Genomic DNA, 24,115 nt, shown 5'->3' on the forward strand with positions numbered 1-24,115 from the left:
TGGAAAAACATCAAAAGGATGCCTATAAAGTTGTTGCAGCTCAATACTGCTTAAGCGCTTTGATTTGTGACTCCAGCAGACAAGGCCATGGCTATTTGCAAATCGTCATCACAGGCAGATTAATCCATTTGGATAATTTACATGTAGCCAATATTATCAATATTTCATTATAAATTATTTTTTAAAAAGAGCACCGTCTTGAAAAATCTCTAACTAATGATCATGTGTTTTTCTACTTCCATATTCTAGTATTAATGTTTCAAACCTGTCAGAAAAACACTGTTCTCCATGTACACACAATCTGAGAAATCAATCCTCCTACACATGTTGCACCCATGTTTCTAGGCAAAATTAATAAGACCGCCTCTCTAATTACAAATTATCATAAAATGTTACACTATTTCCATACGGATAAAACCAAATTACATTTCTCCATGTCATCAGTCACAACTTTGTCTCTTAATTTACACACATCTGTTAATTATCCACTAATTACTGTGTGGTGATTTTGTCTCTGCTGTAGTTTTATGCAAATGCTTCCATCACGAAGCATTTCTGATATTTCGGCTCAGCATTTTAAAGTACTGCTTAACTTCGTTGGGAGCCACATATTAGGATGGCCTTGTTATTAAGGCTATGAGAACTGGCTCGACTTCATCCATCCACAGAGTTAATCAGTGCTGGACTGTAAACCCTCAAAAGTTCATAGAGCTTAATACAAAAGCAACTAATTATCAACTAAGGCAAACTTAAATCAAATGTTTTCTGAATTATTTTCCAAGTACATGCTATATATCTGTACTTTAATTTTAATAACTGTACACTACTGCTTTGGTAGCTATTGTCCATGATGTAAATATATAAAAATGTTTGTGTGTTTCTGTTCTATGTCCTGTGTCCTGTTCTGTTTGTATATGTGTTTTTTTTTGCTGCTGTTCCAACCAAATTTCCCCCTGTGGGACAACTAAAGGATTATTAAATTGTATTCTATATCCATTTTTGAATGTCACATTTAAATACAATCAATATTCATTACTCTTGTCTTGTATAAAAGGTATGGTGAGTGATTATGTGATTATTTATTATTAAAAAATGTCTCAATTTATTTTAGTTTTCTTTCATTTAGTCTTAGTTATGACGGGCATGTATAATTTTTTTTTTGTTTTGTTTTTTGTTTTTTTTTTGCCTGTCCCATTTGGTTCTTTAGCCATCAGAATTGTTGTCTGAAGACCAACAAGGATACCCAATGGATTTACTTTGCCAAATGGATCATCGTGGCATTGCCGTATTGGTCCATTTGGTCGATCTTTGTTTTTATTATTTATTATATTTTATTTTCAGATGTTACAGACAGGGCATGTATAATTTGAGAATATGATTGCAATATAATATATTATCATACAAACTTACCTTTTTCAGTTTCTTTAGACTGCTCTCTCTAATGTACCGAATGAATCCAGAAACACTCACACAGACCTCTCAGTCTCAAAAAAACTTCATGCTAGCTGTGTTAAAAACAATTGCCAGAATGACAAGTGACAAACGAAAACAAACTACATTTCCTCTACCGTTTTGAAATTAGTTTTGTAGCTATAAAATATAGTTTCTGTGTCCCTGAGTGCATGTTTTCCTGGTGCAGAGTGTTTTTTCTTGCATCTATGGTTTTACCTGACATTAGAAAACACGCTAGGTTAATCCTGCTTATGTCAGCCCACAACACTCTTATGAAAGATATAATCAGAATCTGAAGAATTTAACTTCCTGGTTAAAGAATAGCTTTATATAATACAATGACCTGTATGATTGCATGCTCTTGATGAACATCAGCAAGACAGCTTAAAAATATTAACTTTAAAGATTTTCTTCCTTAACAATGAGCAGAGCATGCTCACTCCTTGCGGTGCCACAGTGTTAGTCACTAGCTCACCTACCCACCTCAGCCATGACAGCTTTGTTATTCAAACATGAAGGTAAATAAAACACGACCCAAGCAACTGAACTGTAAACATAATGGTACAAATATAGAAGTACTAAGGAGAGTAGCGCATACAATATTAATGGGTGAGCACTGACTATTGTAGACACAGTTAAATACTTAATACTTACTTAATTATATTTTTAGGTAACATTTATTTTATCGAAAAAAAAATGTTTTCGGACTCAGAAAGGGAAAAATGTCATAAAACATTGCAAAATGTTAGTAGAAAAAAATAAGTAAAAGTAATTTTTTTGCTACTTTATGCATTTAATTACTCGCAGTGCATGCATTTATAATTTGAGTAATCAGTGGCCTCTTACATTGATGATCTCCAGTTCCCACAGGTTCTTAACACACTCCAGTGTGCGGTAGCCGCTGGCAAGAAAGTTGGGCAGATATTCATGCAGACCAAGGCCATCCAACCAAGTGGCAAGAGATGTGCTGCCATCACATCCCAGTGCTTTTACCTACGGAGACAGATGCATCTAAGTAAGCAAGAACTGTGACTTTATGGAAGGACAATTTGGGTTTTCTACCCAACTAAAGCTGACTGCTGCAGCGGCCATGCTAGGCAAGTAGCTTAAAAAACAGCAATGTCAGTTCAGCTCTTGACTGGAACATCAACGATTGCCGGATGGAGTGCTGTGAAATCATCATTTATAATCCCCGGGGAAGGTTACTCCTGACTTTGCTGATCCCTACATATTCCATCTAAACTTTTCTCATCTCCAGAACAAAAATGTAATTTGTACAACACTGCAAAGCTTATGATCTTAGGTGACAGCTGCTTCCACTTCTTTAGGTACACTTGTTCAAGTGGTGGTCTAAAGGAACTAGTACATGCCCATGCTATAGCATTGTTTGACCTGTTCATGCTGGTGGCCATGAAATGAAAATGATATGATGCTTTGCTGTAGGCACGTAAATAGGTAAGTTTAGCTAACTGCTATGTGGTTGCTAGGCAACATACCATAGATCATGTATAATTCAGTTTTTGTGGATATAAATGAGATGCTACTATGATGACAAAAAAAGATACAATACTTTTAGATGGTGTTATAATTGTTAAACACTAAAAACAAGTCATTTTAGCCTGTTGCTTAGTACAGTAATTGCTAGGGAATCTGATGACATCAGAAACCTGATATACATAATAACCTTCAGGAGCCTATGATGTACCTGCGTGCCAAGTTTGGTTGCTCAACTCCTGACTGTGTAGGAGGAGTTAGCAGCCAAAAAAACAAACACACAGACAGAGATTTGTACAGTAAATCAGTGGCACGTAGACATAGTCAAGATCTGCTCAAACCAAGTTCAAACCAAGAACATGGAAAAGAGTTGCTTTTAATAAAGCAGTTTGGATAATATTGTTCCATTCTTAAAATAACTTCATCAGCTTCCTTCATAGTCCACCTCAAAGTAAATATGCAAGAAATGGACCTTGGAGAAATGGAGGTGTCGCCGTATGCAGAATGTAGAAGGCAAGATCAGAATGATTCACTATCGTACTCACGATGGTAAGAACAAAATTGGCCAGTGCAACCGTTACATGAATTTAACAGTAATTTTGCATGCACAGTTGGTTTTTGTTCAGTTTAACAACATTTCTACAAACATCGTAGTGAAAGAGGCCAAATGAGTTCATTAAACTGTAATGATTTCCATATTAACCAGAGTTCAATCTCACAGAAAGCATCTGTGAACTAAAACAGGACTTGCATCACGAAGGTGCTGGACCAACTGCATAATGCTATCATTTTAATGTTTTTAACAGAGTCACCGGTTAATTTGTGGATTAATGTTAAAATAATACTAGCATAGTATAAAACATAATTCCCTCAAGCATACCTTATATTTATTTATTTTTTATTGTAAATGAGGAGAAAATTGTCTTTTAAAAATGGATAGTTGTCTAAAAAAAAAGTAATAACTAGTGTTTTATGACTCGTTTTTTCATTTGCAGTGATATCAAACAGATATCAGAGTATAACAAACACAAATAAAGCCACTCATCCATCCATTCATTCATTCAACTATCCTCTTAATCAGTTGTCCAGTTGAGGGTCACTGAACTGGAGCCCATCCCAGCTATCATAGAGTGAAAAGTGTGTATTCCTGAATGAAAGATAATAGGTTTTAAATGAACCCACTCTGTCATTTTGTTTGCTTAGACAGCTTTGTTGCTTCAGGCTTAACCCACTCTATGGACAGCATGAATACTCCTTCAACACTATAACACATATCAGGGTGCCATTTATCTATTTTTAGCTTATTTGCTATTGTTAGTGAAGTACTTGTCCTTATTGGGGTTTTTTTGTTATTTGAGATCCTGTCAGTTGCTGGTCTCCTTAGTGCTGAAGATAACCTACGATATTAAGCACCTTGGGCAAGTTGCGTGCCGCGTGGAGGATTTTCTTTCGATGTCCTGGATCAGTGATCCCGATGTCTCTGAGATCCTGGTCCTCCATCACGTTACTTCCCTGCATGTGCACAAACACAGGAGAGACACACAAATAAACACATTCACACACAGGCACACCCAAAGGCGTAGTCATCAGACATACGTGCATGCAAACAATCACATACACACAAGCACATAGACAGTACGCAGAATGAAAATGGATATACAGAACAACAGTATGCAAGAAAAATCATTTATAATACCGTGTACATATTTGCACAGAAATAAACAATCCACTCAAAAGTATCATGACTTGCTCCACAGCCTTACTGCAAGGGTAAAACTGTGACTGAAAAAATACACACTTGCTCTTAACACACACTGCATGCGCAAACACGCAGAATATGCACATCTCTGACACAAGCAGTAACAGCAGAGTGGGAGGACAATGAAGTCAAATAAATTGTGCGTGCCAAGAGTAATCAATCTGATCTGGTGCGACTCAGCAGGAACAAAGCCTTCAGAATTGCTGCTGCGTCTCCAGGATCCCTGTGCTGCTGTGCTTCATCCAGGGACACCAAACAGTCCAAGAGGAAGTATTCCACAACAATTTGAGACTATTTGTTAATTTAGGGTGTGGAAACAATGAACAATAGATTTTTTTCTCACATCCTGAAAGCTTCAAAAAGAAAATTCTTCCCTTATTCAAATCACAGCCCCACTTGCTTCATCATCTTCTACTGGTTTATAGGTAGGAATGTAAATACAAGGAGAACCATGAAAATGAAGAGCTAAGCGTTTTTCCCTGAGGACTGCTGCAGATTGATTCTCTCTGGCCAAGAATGTTAAAATGTTCTGTAGTCTTTACTCAATCTGCTCTCTCTGGATTGGTTTCAGAGCACAATGCAGCAGTATTCACAGGCCTCTATCAGGGTGCAGTTGGGAGATTACTCACTGATTGCAAGAATAAAAGGTCAAAATGAAGCGGGCCTGATGTAAGGGAGGTCCAAAAATAGATCCTCCACTTTTATTAACACGGTTGGAAGTTTGATGATGCCTCGGGAGACTTTGCAAACTTGTTATTTCATGCCGCATTTGAAACATGTGACAGGAATGTATGGTTCAGTTCTTACATAGCTTATAAGCCATGTGTGTGTGGCCATGAAGGCCAAGAGAGTGAAAGCTACGGGTGCCCCACTTTTGGTAGTGCAAAAATGATTATCATCGTGTAAAAATTATGAGAATGGGCACACAACTGTTCATAATTTATGATCCCTCAAAAGCTGCATCTCAGAGCAATCATCACATGCAGAGAGCCTTGCCGACTCATGTGAGTGGCTGCTCTTGTGCGCTGACGGGCGGACACAAGGAAACTTTCCAAGCAGGACTATACAGTGTATCTTAAGCTGTGACAGCAGTGGGTTGTGGGCACAGAAAGGCTTGCGTGCTGAGACTCCTGTCACTGCAGAATTAAACTGGGAAGAGCTTTCAATCCCCTCTGGGCTCACAAACGATATAGTGTTTAAAGTAAAATCTGCTCTGGGTTTACCCTGTTTTTATGTCAGCTGATTTCCAGAAATGGTTAAATATTACTACATGTTCCTCTGGGCTCCATTGCATTGTTCCTAAATACAGTGTTAATACATAAATGAAATCAAACATGACGGGGAATTAAAAAGGAGCCACAGTACTGCCCTCTACTGATCACTTTACTCAAATTTGCAATGAATCCCACAAATGAGTTCTGATATTTAAGTTCAGTTAGATTGATGACATCTGAAGCAAGCCTAGCACAATCTAAAAGGTCAATATTAAACATTCACAGTGCCTGCCTACTCTGACCTTTCTTCTTGTTTGCAACCTCCACATCCTTGTAAATATCCATGGCTAATTTGCCTTGTGAAGCTAATGATTTATTTCCTTGATGCATCAAGTCTAGCAGACACATTAACTGTGGCATGAACATGAACATCAGAAAGGCTAATGAACCAAGTCCACATCACACTGTATCCTGGAAATCTTGATCTACATGGATTCATTCAATCCCAATCAGACGGTAAAGCTCGCTTTTTGTTCTCTAAGTCTACTATATCTACTAAATGATGAATGTTACATTTTGGGCAAAATAACAAAATACAGGCAGAGATATTGCTTAGTCAATTGAGGATGACAGTTATTCTACCTGGTTGTTGCATCTGGCTTTTGTTGGCTTATGTTGCCTATGTAACAAATCAATAAGAAGAACAGATTTCTCCATCAACTAAATGAAGTACCTGCTCCCACATGGTCATTTGCAAGAGGACTAAAAACATATAAAGATTAGATTTAATCAGTCAAGGTTAGAAATCATCCTTTTTTAGTGCCAAAGGACTCATCCCCTCAAATCTTATGCACTGAAGTCTGAATTTAATACAGATGACCTGAGTTTTGTCTAGTACAGTACAACTGGCTGAATCCATAATGTGTTTTTTGCTGGACATTTTCTGACTGAAAAAAGTCAACTTGCCCTTTTGTTACTAGTGTTAATTACATAACAGCATTTCCAAATCTCTCAGTGTGTAAATTACTTCCAACTTAATTAACTCCAGTGTATTATTCTGGAGATAACTGATTTATTAGTGTAGCTGTAATCACCTACCAAATACTGTATTCCTTTATGTTTTACAACCATGCTCTTATAGTTGTGTTATCGCCTCATAAACAAATATAAAGCTGAGTCCATCTGAATGGTCACATTCTTACAAATTTCCACTATACTGCAATCTCATTTCTACCCAAAATGGGAAAAGAAATCCAGAAAAGACAGTAGCACTTATAAACTATACTGATTTGTCAATACAACCACTCTTTTTTTCTGACCTCACTGGTCTCACTTGACTGAATTCCACTGTGACATCAGACGCACTGTATCATATAACCCATGGTGCTATTGCAACTCTGTGGCCTGAGAAATGTTACCCCCAGGCCTACTTATTTACAGCATATAGCCATGTTTTCAGAGAAACATGACTATCAGATGGAAAGTGGTGTTTTTGGCTATCCCTGTCAAATGCAATATCAGGTTTCCTCACAATGTTCTTTACGGGAAACATGATAAAGCTTTCAGACAGATTGTGGACATCACTTTAGTATGAATATATTAATATTAGATTCTTACTGTTGCATAAAAAAAATGCTAAATTGTATATAATTCTTCAATAACTTTTTATGTTTTAGGAAAACTTATCTCTGGCATCATTTTTTAGCCACCACAGTGGAAAAAACTGTGATTTTGATCATTTTTTACAGTATAAATAAAAAATTTGAAAATAGAAAAATAGATGCATGCAAACATATGTAATGCAATTGCAGCATATCATTGTAAAAAAAAAAAAAATACAGCACAACAGCATGCTGCTGCAGTGTAATCATCTCTTGTACAGTAAATGCAAGATAGGCCCACCATATGGATAGTACAGAGAATAATCTGTGGAGGATTTAATAAGATTTAGCAATCAACCATGCAAAGTGTATCTAGGATAAAACATGCTGTGCTTATATTAAGAATTGTTTGTCCTGGTTAAGTGACTATACCTAAACAGAGGTCAAGTACAGTGGCTGTAAATCAAGGGAATCGATGTGGAGACAGACATTTGAATTTTGCAGTAAATGAGATGACTGGGAATGCTGGGAAAAAGTTAATGAATGTTGGCTGTCTGTGTGTTCCCACTGGTGACAGCTCATACTCTTTATAGGGATTCAGGAAGAGGCCATAAATTTTAGCTGGGTCATGCGTTGCACAGAGGTGAGGAGGAGTTATGGAGAGGAGATGGGAAAGTGTTATAAAGGAAGAGAGAGAGTGGAAGGGTGAGTGAGAGACAGAAATAAGGGGGCGTGGAGTTACCAAGAGACAAGCAGAGTGGTGACATAAAAAGACTAATGCAGCTTGTTTGACAGTGGAGAGACAGGGTGATGTAAAGTGGAACCGACCCTTGAGATGACATGCTGCAGGTGACTCACCATGAATCGTAGGTCATCAAAGCCATTGAGCAGGAGCTTGCTCTCGTACTGCGGCAGCCCCACGTGCTCCAGCCACTCTCCCACCGGCTGGTCCAGGGCTTTACCACAGGCCCCATCTGCCGAGAGAGGGAAGCGCTTCAGCAGGGAGAAGCCGTTCAGCCGGTAGCAGCGGCACTCAGAGGACGACACATGGCATTGCCACATCATCCTCGGCCAGCAGAAGCAGAGCCGAGTGCAGCAGCACCAGGCAGGGTAGGGGGGAGACAGGGTCCAGGCCGGGGGTGAGGGGCTCCCACAGTACAGGCGGGGGCCCGGCTAAACTCAAACACAGGAGGAGGAAAGGAAGTGCTGCAGGCACCGCTCAAGCCCTGCAGGGGACTGACTAGGCTAATATACACCCACTGGTGTTAGTGTGACTGACTAGATATGTCAGGCAAGGGTGGAGGTAGTGCGGGGAAGGGAGCCCATCTGAAGCTCTGTATTGTTAAGTTATGTTGGACTGAGCCACTACAGCATCTTCCAACAAACCGAGCTCACTAAGCATTCCTTTAGTGAGCAGATGAGCAAGTGTAAAAACAAGTGCCTAGTTCGTCCAAAATCATTACAACACACCACTACAAGTCAAGAGACTAGATCATTTTCAGACTGAGTGGAAATGGAAATTATGTTTCACTAAATAAGACATTTTCATATACCTGACATTATTTACTCTGTTAAAAATATCCCCGTCACTTATTCTAAAATCAGAAACTACTCCATCAGGATGTAACACAGAAATACTCAGCTCCCCCAAAATGAATCTGTCAGGGTTTTCACCACATACTTGTAAAGCTCTGGCTGAGTCCCATGGCTTCATTGGTCAACCTCTTTGAGAGCTAGGACAAGGCTCATACAATGAAGGTAGCAGCATTCTAAAGTACTGTTGAGGTACGCGTGTAATTTTTGATCAAGGAATAGACATTTGCTTAAATCATATTTCGTCCTTACTCCACAGCCACACGGAGTACGGTCAGGTAGACATATTGTAAATCCTACATCAAAGAAACGTTGGCTTAGGCTTTCCACAGTGTGCTGATTCCAAACTCCTCAATTCATAATAAAATCCAAGTTTAGATTCCTTGATAAAGCTCCAGGTAAGCTGTCTGCCAAAGGAAAAAGGCTCAATGTCCTTGGTGGTACCAGTGCTCCCTGTGCTGCCCACATTCACACTTTTCAGCAAGCTGCTGGATGTGCGGCTAAGCCAAAGAACGTGCTTCTCATCTCTGAAAGCAGTAAATCCAGGTTCAGATCCAACAGATGGCAGGTGAGCCTCTTGACTCTGAAGCGAGGATCACTGCAGGACCACAGTGCCGGTTAAGGTAGCTCCTTCCTGAGGCAGGCGCCCCCCACTCCCTCCCCAGCCCACCTGGTTCTTCCCCTTGCTGGGTGCAGCTAGCAGCCTCTGTGCTCAGGGCAGAGGTTTGCTGCATCCCCTGCCTGTCGGAGACACGCAGGCAGCGCAGATGCAGTCACAGCAGCTGCTCCTGGCTCACACACGCTACCCCTCACTGCTCACAGGGCATAGCGTCCTCACGCTGGCTACTTCTACACAGGAGACCAACGATCTGCCTTAAGCTCAGCCACTGCCGCCACGTCCTTCTCACATCCACGACAGCCAACAGACTCACTGTTCATCCCCCCCCCTTCTCATCCAAGCAAATCCCTCAAGCTCTTCTTTGTAACTCCCCCCCCCCCTCTTGTCTCTCTCGCTTCTCTCAGCTTTCTTTCTCTCAATCTCATAGCCCCATACCCATACTGTGTGATCGCACTGCAGGGCTGCCGTATGCTGCCTGATGAAGTGGGGTGCTGCTCCACGTAACCACCTCTCTCCCACTATATCACTTCCCCTCCCTCTGCCTCTCTCTCCCTCTCTGGCTTGCACTCTCCCTCACTCTGTCTTGCTCCTTGCCTCTCGTTCTCAAACACACAGACAGATGCAAACGCACGCACACTTTCTCTCTCGACTCATCGTCTGTCTGTCTACCCCTTCCCATTATATCTTGCTCCTCTTTCTCTCTCAATAAAATGCACACATACTCACTCTTTTCTGGCAGTGCCTTTCTAACCTTAACGTACCTCTCCCCCTCTCTCCCCCTCCACTGCACTGATTAGAATTGCACAGAAGCACTCTGATCTTGCCAGTGGAGAAAGGACACCACCATCAGAGGCGAGGAACAAGCTCCGAAAGCCCCAAATCACAGTCTTTTCCAGCTAAGAATGACTAGAATTTAAAGGGATGATGGGACCTCGATCCAGTTCTGCAGGAGCCACGCCAGTTTTTTTGGCTAACATGGGATATTGAAACAAAGACTCTGCTCAAATCCCTGCTTATTACCAGAAGGCTTTAATTCATTTACATCTTACTTTGATGATAGGACAAGGGGGGGCAGCATTGATTCAAGTCAGCAGAGTTTTTAATACACTTGGAGAAGAGAAGAGAAGAGAAGAGAAGAGAAGAGAAGAGAAGAGAAGAGAAGAGAAGAGAAGAGAAGAGAAGAGAAGAGAAGAGAAGAGAAGAGAAGAGAAGAGAAGAGAAGAGAAGAGGACATGTCGAGACCTGCCTCTTCTCCATCTCATCCAGCATGACAGAAAAGAGGCAAATTCCACTATGTACTTCCAGATGCTCATGTCATGTCAACCATTTTTAGAGCACAACAGAGGCTTCTTACAGGAAAAAGCCTGCATAAGAAAGTAAGATGACATAAAATTTTTAGAATTGGGGTTAAAAATAAACAAATCAGGTCATGTGTGGCATTAACATGTCTTTAGTAATCTGATCACAACTGGACAACTGCAGAAGTTCACACTTGGCATTTGAATGCCAAGCTATCGCTTTTAATCATTTGCAACATCCCAAGACATTTGAATTGGAGGTAAAGACAATACAATATAACCCCAATGATTGAGCCCCCTGTGAGCTAACTCTTCATGATGGTGGGAAGTAAGGAACCTTGTTTAACTGGAAAAGACACACTGTAGAACCAGTGTCAGGAAGGGGCAGGCATGTGCCTCGACTGGTTTGGGGGTTGAGGGGAAAGAGAATAAGGGGAAAAAGAGAGACAATGACAAAAACTAATGATAAGACCAAATACCAGATTCCTGCTGCAGTCTAATTTTTCAAACCAGCATCTCACTGCTCTACACAACAGCAGATTACTGTAAGCTATCACTAAGTAGATGGCAGTACCTTCCTGAGCCAGGTACTGCCAGAGGTTTCTTCTTGTTAGAAGGGAGCTTTTCCTTCACTGTCACCAAAGAACTTTCTCAGAGGGGCTTTTTCTTTCTTTGTATTATTGTAGGCTTTACAATATAAAGTGCCTTGACGCAACTACTGTTGTGATTTGGTGTTATGTAAATAAAATTGAGCTGAACTGAATTGAATTGCATTAAAGTGCCTTTCACAAATTACAAAATCATCCAACAGTCTTTCGCAGAAGTAATAATAAATAATAGCCACAGGTGTTCAAACTGCTAAAGCCAATGGCAGATGCACAGCTGTATTTTAGTGACTAGCAAAGCTTCAGTTGACAAGTGCAACTCTGCAGTCAAGTGGCTGAAAAATGAAGCCAATGCTAAAGTACCTGAAGTAGATAGCTTATAGTTATTGAACTGTAACTTTCTTTGTGGTGTTGGTGACCTTTTGACATTTAAACAGTTCAAGAGTCTGTGCCTCAGTTTTATTGCATAAAAATCTATTATTTTATGTACTATTAGAACTAAATTGTGAATATGTGTGGTATGTGCTTTGCACCTCCACGGTTTATGGAAGCATTTGCTAACCAAGTTTAGCACTTCATTTTTTCATCTAAATATGTCCATCTTTCATTATTCTGTCTTTTTTCCACAACATGTCAGGACCCACTAACCCAACACCTGAGCTTTGAAATGCAGTCTACACAAACCAATCCCTGATGTCCCAAATGTTACGTTCATCTTTTATATACAAAAAAGGTGAATCAAACCACCTTCAATGGAGGTCTGAGCTATGTGATCTCGGTACATCTTGAGTATATTCACACCTGTAATTAGAACTGTCCACTTGTGATCTTGACCAAAAATGCATGTTAATGACAGGTGAACAAGGCTTGAAAGACTCTCTCACTCACTTATGCAGGGTGTCCAGTGGTGTTATCCCAGTACAGCTCCAGGCAAAGCATTATTATGCAGGCTTTCAAGCAGCCTGCAATCACCTCACACATTCCCCAATGGGTAGCCAGCCAGTCAGTAAGGTAGAGAGGGCGAGGAGAAGCAATGACAACACAGGGAGGCAAAGTGAAGGGCTATTGATTGAACCTTCTCTTTAATTGGCCACGTATACCTTTGTTTCTTCGCCCTTAACAATTAGGTGAAAGGCCAAGTCAGGTCTCAATGACCTGTCAGTCATCCACAAGGACCGATGCTCATCATTCGTTATCAGGAAAAGAGGCTGCTATTAAATTTTCTGTGACTGAGGACAAGAATGATGGATAGGGGGAAGGAGAAAGGAAGGGAGAAGGAGAGAATGTGCAAGAGAGATAAGACGGAAAAAGACTAATAGAGGAGGCGGCGATGAAACATATGGGTGAGATAAGATGGTAATAGGAAGTAAGAAGGATTGAAGTGGACTAATTATGATTCACTACAAGATCCCACAACTCCTCCTTCTCATACTTTACACTTTTCTTCTAAGCCTCATACCAATCTCAGCTTTTACGATACAACAAAACTGCTCAAAATACCATCCACCCCACCCAATTTTTTTCATTCTTTTGGGACAGGAACACCTCCCACGATAGTAAAACCTAATTACTGACTGACAGAGGATCCAATTCTCCTATGGGGGGTGGGGGGAAATGGGTCACTGTCTTATCCCCTGTTAAACAGCCCAAGCTGTCAAATCTGTCCAAGTGGGTTTCTGTGCTGTGTGAGCACTACGAGGTCTAGACTTGGCTCCACGGAACACCCCGAATGGCCTATTTACCGAAGAAGAGGTAGAGGTTGTGTGTAGATAAAGCCATGCCTTTTTATCAGAGCAGGAGAAAAGCAGTAGCTCCTTGTCAACACACCCAAGCACTGGAGAAAATGAGCCGCAAAGCTGAATTAATTCAGAGAAACTGAAGGCGGACTCTTTTCCTTTGAACGTCAGAGTGTGCCTGTACACAAACCGAGCCGATGCCTCCTGTGTGCTGTTAGCTGTGCGGTCTCTCTCCAGTCCCTCTCTTATTCTAAGCACATTTACTCAGTGAACTCTTTCATACAATCAAGGCACTTGTGATGGGCACACAACACAAACATCATTATCTTTGAGGATTTATATGGTACAAAACTGCATTAACATTTTGCTAGCCGAGAAAATCAGATTCTTTTCAGAAATTGCTTCGAGAAGATGAATGACCATCCTTCACTTGTGTTATGAAGTGGATAAGTTTTTCCTCATCCTGTCACAACAAAAGCTAAAAGTGGAATAAAGATTTACAATTTAGGTTTCCATCTTTGCATAATCCCTCCTACATCTCTCCCCTCCTATCTATGTGTACCTCCTTCCCCATGTGATTACTCTGAAGGGTAGCCGATCCTTCCCTTACACAGTGAAAAAAGGAAATATGACCTTTTTATTAAGAGAGACACAAAAAAAGCATCCTGGCAACCATCAGAACTAGTTGTGCACAATCTCCGATTTAAATCGGAGCAGCAAGTGTATGACTCAGCTGAATCTGGGACACTTTCAGCATGTCATTCTTCAAACAAGGACTATTAATAGTACACACCTATAAGTGTAGCGAAAACAAACACCATATTTGCTCTTACGTAATGTGGAATAACTCCAGGTCTTAATTGCTTAGATAGCATTTAATCCAACACTGCTCACTGAGCTGGAATTTAAGTCAAAATTAAAATGATAAATTAACAAGCTTTCCTTAAAAAAAGATATATTTGAGCTTAAAGATAATGAATGAACAGAAATTATCCTTAAAAGAATTGAATTGTGATGAAATAAGTACGTTTAATGATTTCTAAGAACAGTTTATTTTTATTGTTTTTGATATACTTTCGTCCTCTTCTTTTGAAAATGTACATTTCTAAATTGTGAGTTTCTTAAAAGCACTTTGATCGGCATTTTTTTACTTTAGGGGAAATCATAAACATTGAGAATTTTCACCATATTGTTGCCACTCAAAAAGCTGTATAATGTTTATTTACTTTTACAATATAGGTTTTACTTCTCAAGGCTAACAGAAATCAATTGTCTTCCTGACATGACGACTGAAAATAAAATTTAATGCTAAATCCAAAACAGAAAATTTACAATCTTCACTATTTTATATTAAAAGTGGTCAAAGCAATCACATAAATACACCAAATGGACATTTGTAAGAGGAATACAGGAAGATGTTATGGAAGAAATGACAGCATTGAATCAGAAATATGATGAAAGAAACTCTCTCGTTAGCAGACACTGCAGCCCATAAAGCATACTGCACATTACTAATGAAAATGTTATCCCAATAAATCTGATGAGACACGTAAAACGCAGTCCTGTGCAGAAAAACACCCTTACACAGTCCTGTACGACAAAGCCTCCTTTCCTACAGAGTATGTAATGGGGGTAGGTTTACACTGTATCAACTCAGTTGCGTTATCTAAACAAACTGAGATGATGCCAGCTGGCTTCTCCCTCTGTACTGCCTGAAGGACAGTTGATGAAGCGTACTATCAAATCAAGCCCTATTGAGATCTACAGTACCACGAGAAAAAAAATTACAACACTGAGGGGAATTTAGAATTTGATTTCCCATGAAGTGGAAACCTTGTGAGTAATAAATAACAACAATGATGTGCCAAACAAAAGTCAGCATGAATCACTGTAACTTGTGAGAACAATAAAAGAGCTCTTCGTCCTTTCTGAAGGCGTGTTTAAATGCCATGAAGGAGCTCTTGCTGGTGTAAAATGACTGGTTGCAGATAATATTCTATATAAATCGTGCTCAATTAACTCATCAGTGGTAAATGAGTAACATTCCTTAATACCTCAGACAGTGTTGTTATTTTGCATTTACACCACAAAGTCAAATCTGTGGAGAAGAAAAGACTCCAAATTCAAGTTGGTTACTGATGGATTACCTGAACTTGGTATGGGCTGCTTGTTTTTGGATGTTTCAATTCCTGCTCCAATTAAGTTCATGATCTTCTCAATCTGTTGAAGAGAAATAAACGTGAAACACTGGTGAAAAATTACCTTACCCGAGACTGACATATTAACTCATGACTTTAAAACAGAAGGCAACACATCATAATGGCTCGACTTTAATGCATTAATGTAAAACACACATCCAACCTTCCTTTATCCTACCTGAGCCAAACCAATTATAAAACAGGAAGGAGTGAGACTGCCTGAAGAGTTAGGTCTGTGCACTGCTACTGCTGGGAGTGTTGGAGAGAAGGCAGGCTACTTTGCATTGATGGATTACGAGCAACAGTCCAACGTGGACAGCAATTCAATGACTAATGCTTCACTCAGCAAAAACACAGACGGTTGATTAAGGTGAAGCAAGAATATCTAGGAAGTTCTGTAACCAGGTCCAAAATGCATAAACTAAGCCCCAAGAGAATGAGAGCTGCTGTTGACTGTTTCAGGGAGTAACTGATTGCCCCCTCAGACCTGTGTTATTTAGGCTTCAGAGAATAAAGCAATAGCTTACTGCAAGATTAAGTGTGCACAATGCTGCATGCAGGAGATTACAGAACAACTCAAAAAAGAGTTGTTCTGGGGCTTAGAGCTGAGCGTGTTTATTTAAGAGGACTCTGATTTTCCAGAGCCAAAATATATTTTAAGGTTGTTTGTTTTTGTTTATTTTGCTGAGTAACAGAACATTTGTGCAGATTCTAGTGAAATGCTTTTGGAGACTGATAAAGGTATCACAGCTGATATTTGAAAGGCAAGGAAGACAAGCTATGAACATTATTTTTTTTCATCCCAATAGAAATGAATATGCACAGATATATAGGAATATACATTTCAGCAGTTGAAGAAAACTCCAGTATTTTATTATTGCACTTCATAGACTTGATTTAAAGTTTGTCAAAAATTGAAGCACTGAGAAAGGCAAGATAGAATTACTTTCTACATTTTTCATTGCATAAAAATGATAATAAACAAGCTTTACACTCTACACTCCAAAGTTTGAAACACAGCATTTGCTATATACTCGAGACAGAGAATCCCAGCTGTGCACAAAAACAGTCAAGAAATGACGCAATCAAGAATAGCAGGACTTTCCAAGTGTTTTTTTTTTATCTTCACTGGCATAAAGGTAGTTTAGAGGTGCAACTTGGCCTGCCAGCTAGTGAAATTTGCAGCCTTAGCGATGCTGGAGATTTTTCCAGCTTTAGCCAGAGGTGATAACCCTGTGTGGATTATCTGCGATTTCTTGTTTTTATCAGTAGTTTAATTATCTGAGAGAGACTATTGCATTGTTACTAAACACAATAATTCAAAAATGGAACAGTTTGACATCTTCAAGTTGAAATTCATAGAAAATAAACTAATAAAATTAAATCTGTTTTTGCATGTTAATCTAGAAGTTTTACAATTTTAGGAAATGTGAAAAAGAAAAAAATATCTAAAGTTTGGACTTTAGCCCGGTGAAATAAGCTGAAATGGCTCTGAAACATCCTCTTCATGAGACTGACATTTAAATGAAGCTTATGCGTAAGTTCAATAAGGAAGATCTGTCGTCACCCATCTGTCTGCTTCCCAGGTGTTGACGGATAATCTAAGCTTTACATCAATTCCACTTTCCCACGCTGTCAAGTTGATTATGACATCACATGTCTAGTCCAATCAGTTTTCTGCTGGCCTCCTTCAGGCCGATCAGCCTTTACTCGGCTACTTTAAATCTCACTGCGCATCTGTTATTCTTCCTTGCAGTCGCCTTCATGCAACTCACCTCCTCCCTATCACCACCTCTCATCACTCAGGCTCCATTCAAGCCTCCATCTTCATCTCCACCACCAGCGTCTAGACTCTGGGGGGGGGGTCCTGCCCTTATCCCTATCACAGCTGGGATTATGTTCTGCTGTGCTAGGCCATCGGGGTCTGAACGCCAAATACCTCAAATTGAATTTTGTACATCAATAAATCATGTTCAGTTCATTCTAATGATCGCTTCTTATTGAACCGAAGCTTACTGTTGTTCCAAATACACTTATGTCCACTATCAATTTTATTCAATCAGTCATGGTTTTGGTACTACCTAAACTACCCTAAACACCAAGCTAAGCGCTCAGTCGACAACACCTTGACAATCTCTGGTGCTATGGAAAAATGTGTAGGTGAGTTACAAAGTTACAAAGGAAGTTTTGCACCAAACACCTCATTGTGATTGGTCACTAGCAGATTGTTGCCGTTACCCACAGTTTACACCAACTTACCCACACCAACTTGCCGGCAGACACTTGCATACTACTGGCTGAGTGGAAGTAAAACTTGAAAACGTTTGATCTGTTTGCTGACGGGTCGGTTCATTACAAACTATAGACAACCTTGCAAATTTGCTAGCAATCAAAGCAAATCTGTGAGGCTAATTTTGCACAATCACTCACCAAATGGCCGGGGAAAAAACATTTTTCCTAGTGACCAGTGATTTGCCATTGGGTCGCCAACTGGTTTCTAGACCTGTGTATTTGGAGCCTTCACCTGCTAAAGAAATTTGGTTGAAGCTTAAAAAATAAAAATAGACGTCCAAAGATGAAATAGATGTGAATTTTATTAGTCTACTTCTGCATTTTGTTAACTACTTCTCCAACCTAGGGCTGTGGGCGGGATGTGTTCTATCTTAGCTTTCACAGGCAGTGTTGCGACTTTTTTTTTATAAAAAGCGACTAGCGACAAATCTGGCGACTTCTTCTGGTGTTATTGGAGCCTTATTTATGACGACTTTTTGACGTGAAAACGCATATCGCCCTTACTCTCAATAAGCAGCGGGTGCTGCCATGAGCACCTCGCCCATGCCAAAGCGCTCACCCCCAGCTGCTATCAGGGCAGGAGACGTTCAAACCTATGCGTCCAAACTGCAAATGAATCGCGCATGACTGTAACGCAGTCAGTTCTTTTACTGTTATGTTGTTTTGTGGACCACAAGGTTTTAAAATACTTATAAACACACACACACAAAGTAACTCCAACAGAGTGCCTATTTCGGGTCACTTTTGACGGTCCAAGCCCGGATAAAGGAGCAGGTTTGGAATTGTGACATTAAAAAAACAATAATTGCCAAAAAATATAAATTATAAATGGATTTAAGACGTTTTTACTGACTTTATCTCTCTTCCTCGATGTTATTTCTCTCTCCAACTGCATAGGTTACAATACATTAGCATGACCAATTATGCAAATTAGGCGATGACATAATTTAGCGACTTCTAGCGACTTTTAGGACAGCCAATAGCGATTTTCCTTACTCTGGAGTTGGCGACACTGGTCAGAGGACAAAAGAAAAAGTACATCCTGGACAGACTGCCAGTACATTACAGGGCCATCAAATGGACATCCTTATATTTTATTTATTACAACCCTATTCCCCGTTCCTATGAATAATAATCACTGTAATCTAGGGCTGCCACAAACGATTATTTTGTTAGTCCACCGATTATTTTTGCAATTAGTCGACTAATCAGATCATGCATCTATTGTAGTTAAACAGACTTATTGCACCAGCATGCATCTGCTCTTATATAACTATCACTAGCTTACAGCTTGAAGTGTTTAAGGTATGTGCTAACTAAAAATAAAGACAAGATGGAAGTTTATTAAATTTTAATGAAATGTGCAGATTGTTGCGGTGGAGTTCAATAAACTCAGCCGATTTACTCAGGAACAAATAAAATACTGAAAAAAGCCAAACAATAACAATTTTAAGTTATCTAAGTGACTTATATTTCATGTTTAACCTGAGTAGCGAAAGACGGCGGTGGGTTTGAAAACGATTTGCCCAGAGTCCGGTGTTCTCACGGGCTCTAGTGAGGCTTGAACCCTGGCTCGCTATCGAGCTGGTGGGTAACAGACGTCTCTGAAAACGTCGGAGCGCTTTTGAAAATATGTGGTGTCTTGATAAACTGAACATATATTTGAAGTTTACACAGCTACATTCTCGCCTGAAAACACGTTAAACGTTTATTTTATGACTCAGAAAGAATAATAAGAGTAATATTAAAACTAACCAGCTGCTGCCATTGTTGGAAACTGAGCTGGGCCGCGCTATGAATTCTGGGACACAGCTTCTTCTTCTTCGGGGTTTAACGGCAGCTGGCATCCTTGTACATGCAGTGCTGCCATCTTCTGTTTCAGTCCGTTATTACACTCTTAAATCCTACTACTTATTCCTGCGTCTTTTGGGATCTTACAAAGCTTCAAACGACGCGTCGACTATTAAATTAGTCGTCGACTATCGTGACTAGTCGACTAATCGTGGCAGCCCTACCACTGGCCAGGTGTATAGTCATGCATCAAGAACAACAAGGCAAATGATCTGTACCAGTCACTCTGTTATAAAAGAATCTACTACAAAAATAACATTCAATATCCTTCAGCTATTACAGACAAGTGTAAATCCAGCTACAAGTTCTGACAACTTCAAGCAAGCCAATTAACAGGCTGGGGTCACCTTAAAATGTATGAACACAGTATTGCGAATCAGGCTAGAGACTATATTTAGAAACACTGGAGTAGTCTATTCATAATCAGCATGAAGATTTTTGCAAGCCTGAAAAACTGATTCTGCTTCCACTAGTGACACCAGAGACACAGCCAGGCTTATTTGATGTAATATTTAGTGTTTGAAAAAGCCCTATGCACTTCGCTAGTGGCATCAACACTGTGGATTGCCTTGATTCATTTGGAAGTCAGGCACGTGGGACACACAGCATATGCCTCCAGCAATACAGACCGCACATTACTTTATGAATTAACCCAGTTACATTCTATATCACATAGACACACTCATCAGGAGTGCATTACATCTAAGCTTAAGTGCACCTTTATTAAGACCTGTCACCAAAAAATGCTGCTTCTGAGGAAATTAATTACGTAATAACTAAAGTGCTGAAATGTCTTCATGTGCATATGGCCTCATCCGGTGCATACAATTCCCCAAACAATAGTTGCAAAAAACCTTTAGGGTATTTTATGTGATTTCAAAAAGAGAAAGTTGCCATCATATACGTTAAAACACACAGAACTGTGCAAACATTGCACCCACCAGAAGTAAAGCTTGCTTTCAAAAACAAAGGCATGAATAGTTTGTCGATTAAGTTCATATAAAGTCCATCTGTTGCTTTTAAAACTGCATTAATTCTCCCAGGTACACTTTTACATAGTTTTATAGAGCGAGTAGGATGTCCCCAATATCTTGGAGTGCTTGCCATAGTTCGTCCTATCTCTTCTTCCCACACTTAGGCGCCATAAAATCAGGGCTTTATTCTTTGGCTTTTATTCTGGCTCTGTGTTTACTGTTTGTACCCTTACCTGGTGCCCAAAATGTTTTGCACTGTAATGTATATTGAAGGTATTTCTCACGAAACAGTTACCATGTGAACTGTACCAAATGTACTTATCCACTAACAAGTAAGTCTACTTTATCCCTAAGCCAAAGCTAAAAATGGTGGTAACGAAAGACTGATGTTACAGAGGAATCTTTACACCACAAGAAAAATTAAAGCAATAGTTCTACATTTGGGAAAATGTGCTTGTTGGCTTTCTTGCCGTGAGTTAGAAGAGAGGATCAATAAAACGCTCAAATCTGCACACAAAATATGAAGTTATACCTACAATTTGGCTTCTTCAGGTTAGAATAAAGGTGGGACACAGGGAACAAATAAGCCTCGCTCTGTCTAAAGTCCACAAAATCTGCCCACCAGCACCTCAAATTCTCAGTAATTGTTAAATCTCGACTCCATACAGAAAATGAACACTCCCAGGAACAGCTCCCAAGAAGTCAGCAACGAAATCACCAACAGCCAAAACACATAGTCTCTATTTCCAAACTTTGGTTTTTGCATGAATAAAATATCTGATTTTATTATATAATATATTAATTGGTGATAAAAATAAGCATAACAGTTGCTCGATGGAATATTTTGTTGGTTTTAGACAAAACTAATATAGCCAATTAAACCTGTTTGTAGGTTTAATGCCAAGATAACCAGCAGCAGGCTGTTCTATCACTCAGTGTAACACCAATCTAACTCATATTAAGACACACCTCACAGACTTTCTGCATCAACACAAAGCAAAACCTACTTTAATTCAGTTTATTTATACAGTGTCCAATCACAAAAAAATTAATTATTAAAAAAACCAATCTCAAGATGCTTTATATAGTATAAGGTAAAGGCACCATAACATGAGACACAGAAACCCAACAATAGCCTAGAAGTAAGGGCTTTGCATTACTGAAAAGAAAAAAACAAAGCTCTATTTTAACAGGAAGAAACCTCCGGCAGAACCAGGGTAAGGGAGGGCAGCCATCTGCCACAACCGGCTGGGGTGAAGGAAGAAACACAACAAACAAATCACAGAACAAAGCGCAAACTACAAGAGAGAGAAGACACAAAGCTAATTACATGCAGTAACGGTGTACAAATACATGGGGAGTGGAAGAGAGGAAAGGTGCTCGGTGCATTATGGGAGATCTGCCTGCAGCTTAAGCCTACAGCAGCATAACTAAGGAATAGGTCAATTACTAGCTTTATCAAAAAGTTATATATTTGAATTCTAATATGTATAATAGACACAGTGTCTGACACCTGAACCCAGCCTGATAAAGATAAAGGCTTTGACCCACAATGGAAACTCCAGGGACCTGAAGTAATGCTGGAGTTTGGAAGCAGTGCTCTGTTGGCCTAATACAGCAGTATAACTAGCGTGCATCAACCTAACCAAATAGGTATAAAATAACAATTTATAAAGTCACAGTTTGTTCTCTGAATCCAGTTAAGCACTGCTTTTTCCTTAAGTATTATATCTGAAAGGTGAAGTTAACCCAGCCTTTTCTCAATGGTATTAAGTTTAACTCATACCGTATTTTCTAGAAAATGTCTGGGAGTCAGAAGGGATATGATCAAGTAGATGTATTCACACTGAAATGCTACTGATAATGCTGTTATGAAGCACTTGGAGGTTTGAGTGGGCTGTATCATAAAAATCGGTGCTCAGCTGAATGATAGCACTAAATCCTGAAGTGATTTAGATGTTAATACAGTTTAAGCCGCTCCTCAGTTCATGCACATATTGCAAAAAATTATCCACTCTGTGCCACCTTTTCATGCTCGAGTGCTTCAATGAAAAAGATCTGATGGTAAAGGTGAAATAATTTTGCTTCTTTCCAATGCAATCAACTGCCCTGCTGAATTCCTGTGATCACTCCTTCAGTCCTTGGCACTTACTCTGTAACACCTCCAGATATCATGACTTATTCCTCTCAATCTTGAAACAAGCTTTTTTCTGAAGAGGTTTTAAATCCTAATTATTGACCAAAAGGACAAGTTAAGATCAACATTTTTTGAATTACACTTGCCACAACAATGTTTTTCTCCACTTTGTCTCAGAGACCAAATTTTTGGAGGACTGGTCTTGATCTAATTTAGGAGATTAAGACTTGAACACAAATCCAAGGTGATTAAATAATTTAACTCCTTAACTCACCCCCACTCTGTGTGGGTGATATAAAGGCAGGTTTTGTTGGTTTAGAGACGTTTGTTTGACAATTCTCAACCAACTGTGGGTAAAAAAGTATATCAGGCAACTTGATTGCCCAATTTTTCTCCCCATTCAGGCCAATGATTGCTTTCTGTCAATAACAGTACTAAGAAATGCTTTGCAATTTTTATTTTCCTGTTGTCTGTAGCCTATTTTCATTTTAAAGGAAGCAGTTGGGGATACTGAGATAAAGAGGCTGTTCTTAGCTGCACGGAAAACTAAGGAGGAAGGCACAACAGCATGAGGATTTTTCTTGCATGCATCTAAAATTAGATGTGTGCATACTGCAAAATGTATTTAGAAGCATAGGTGTGAATAAAATGTAATATACTCCACTCAAGCTGGTTGGTTTTTCTCAACAAAAAGGTTTACAACACAGCAGCAGTGGGGATGATGTTGTAGTTTATGGTGGAACTGGAGCCTCGCCCCTCAGACACAGCAAACAGCAAAGAGGCATTGCTGTCGTTACAAGAACAATGCCCCTTACTGTAATCAGAATCAAGACCTCTGCTGGTAAAAGGCCAAAAGTATCCTTTCAAAGAAAAGCAACTTTTTACCTGCTCCCATCTGCAAGTTTATTTAAGACACTTACAAAGCTATTTAATTAGAAACCAGGTGATATGATGTTTATTCATATAAGAGGACAGTAAAACTGCTGTAAATATGGAAGGAGCAGCGCTTTAACTACAGAGGATGATGCTCAACTCAAGTGAGCTAATTAGGAAGACATAACATCAAGTCATTTTTGATCTCTTGGTGCTGCTTTACTCGTGAGTGAGACGTTTTGCACGCAGGAAAAGAAACACAAAAATCACGTTAGAAATCAGGTTTGCCTATGTGGAGAAGGTGTGGTCCCTGGCTTGGCTGCAGGGGAGGGGTGGTGCAGTGAGCTCAACGGGGCGGTGCTGGGAAGGCAGGTGAGAACACAGCTGGTGGCGTTTGGTCTGATGACAGTTTTTCCCCT

At 39.7% G+C, this 24,115-nt stretch overlaps 1 protein-coding gene across 7 annotated transcripts in view; it reads right to left on the minus strand.

The window, feature by feature from the left end:
- Nucleotides 1–24,115, minus strand: part of anks1ab (ankyrin repeat and sterile alpha motif domain containing 1Ab) — a 54,251-nt gene that overhangs the window by 15,614 nt on the left and 14,522 nt on the right. For 6 of the 7 annotated variants that reach the window (XR_014892509.1, XR_014892508.1, XM_085274935.1 and 3 more), the window contains 4 exons: nt 15,519–15,591; nt 8,379–8,494; nt 4,360–4,458; nt 2,299–2,445 (listed from right to left, as the gene is read on the minus strand). Coding sequence is in view for 5 of the 7 variants with exons in the window: in XM_085274935.1 (XP_085131061.1) it covers nt 2,299–2,445; nt 4,360–4,458; nt 8,379–8,494; nt 15,519–15,591 (435 nt within the window). In the remaining 2 variants the exon portion in view is untranslated. Of the gene's footprint in view, nt 1–2,298; nt 2,446–4,359; nt 4,459–8,378; nt 8,495–9,201; nt 10,048–15,518; nt 15,592–24,115 lie in introns of those variants that run through there. The other variant, XM_085274938.1, reaches the window with a different exon arrangement.

The sequence above is a fragment of the Mchenga conophoros genome, linkage group LG5 (genome assembly GCF_057382185.1).
Source record: "Mchenga conophoros isolate Kocher_MC1m ecotype Shallow Benthic linkage group LG5, M_conophoros_male_GT1.1, whole genome shotgun sequence".
NCBI lineage: Eukaryota > Metazoa > Chordata > Actinopteri > Cichliformes > Cichlidae > Mchenga > Mchenga conophoros.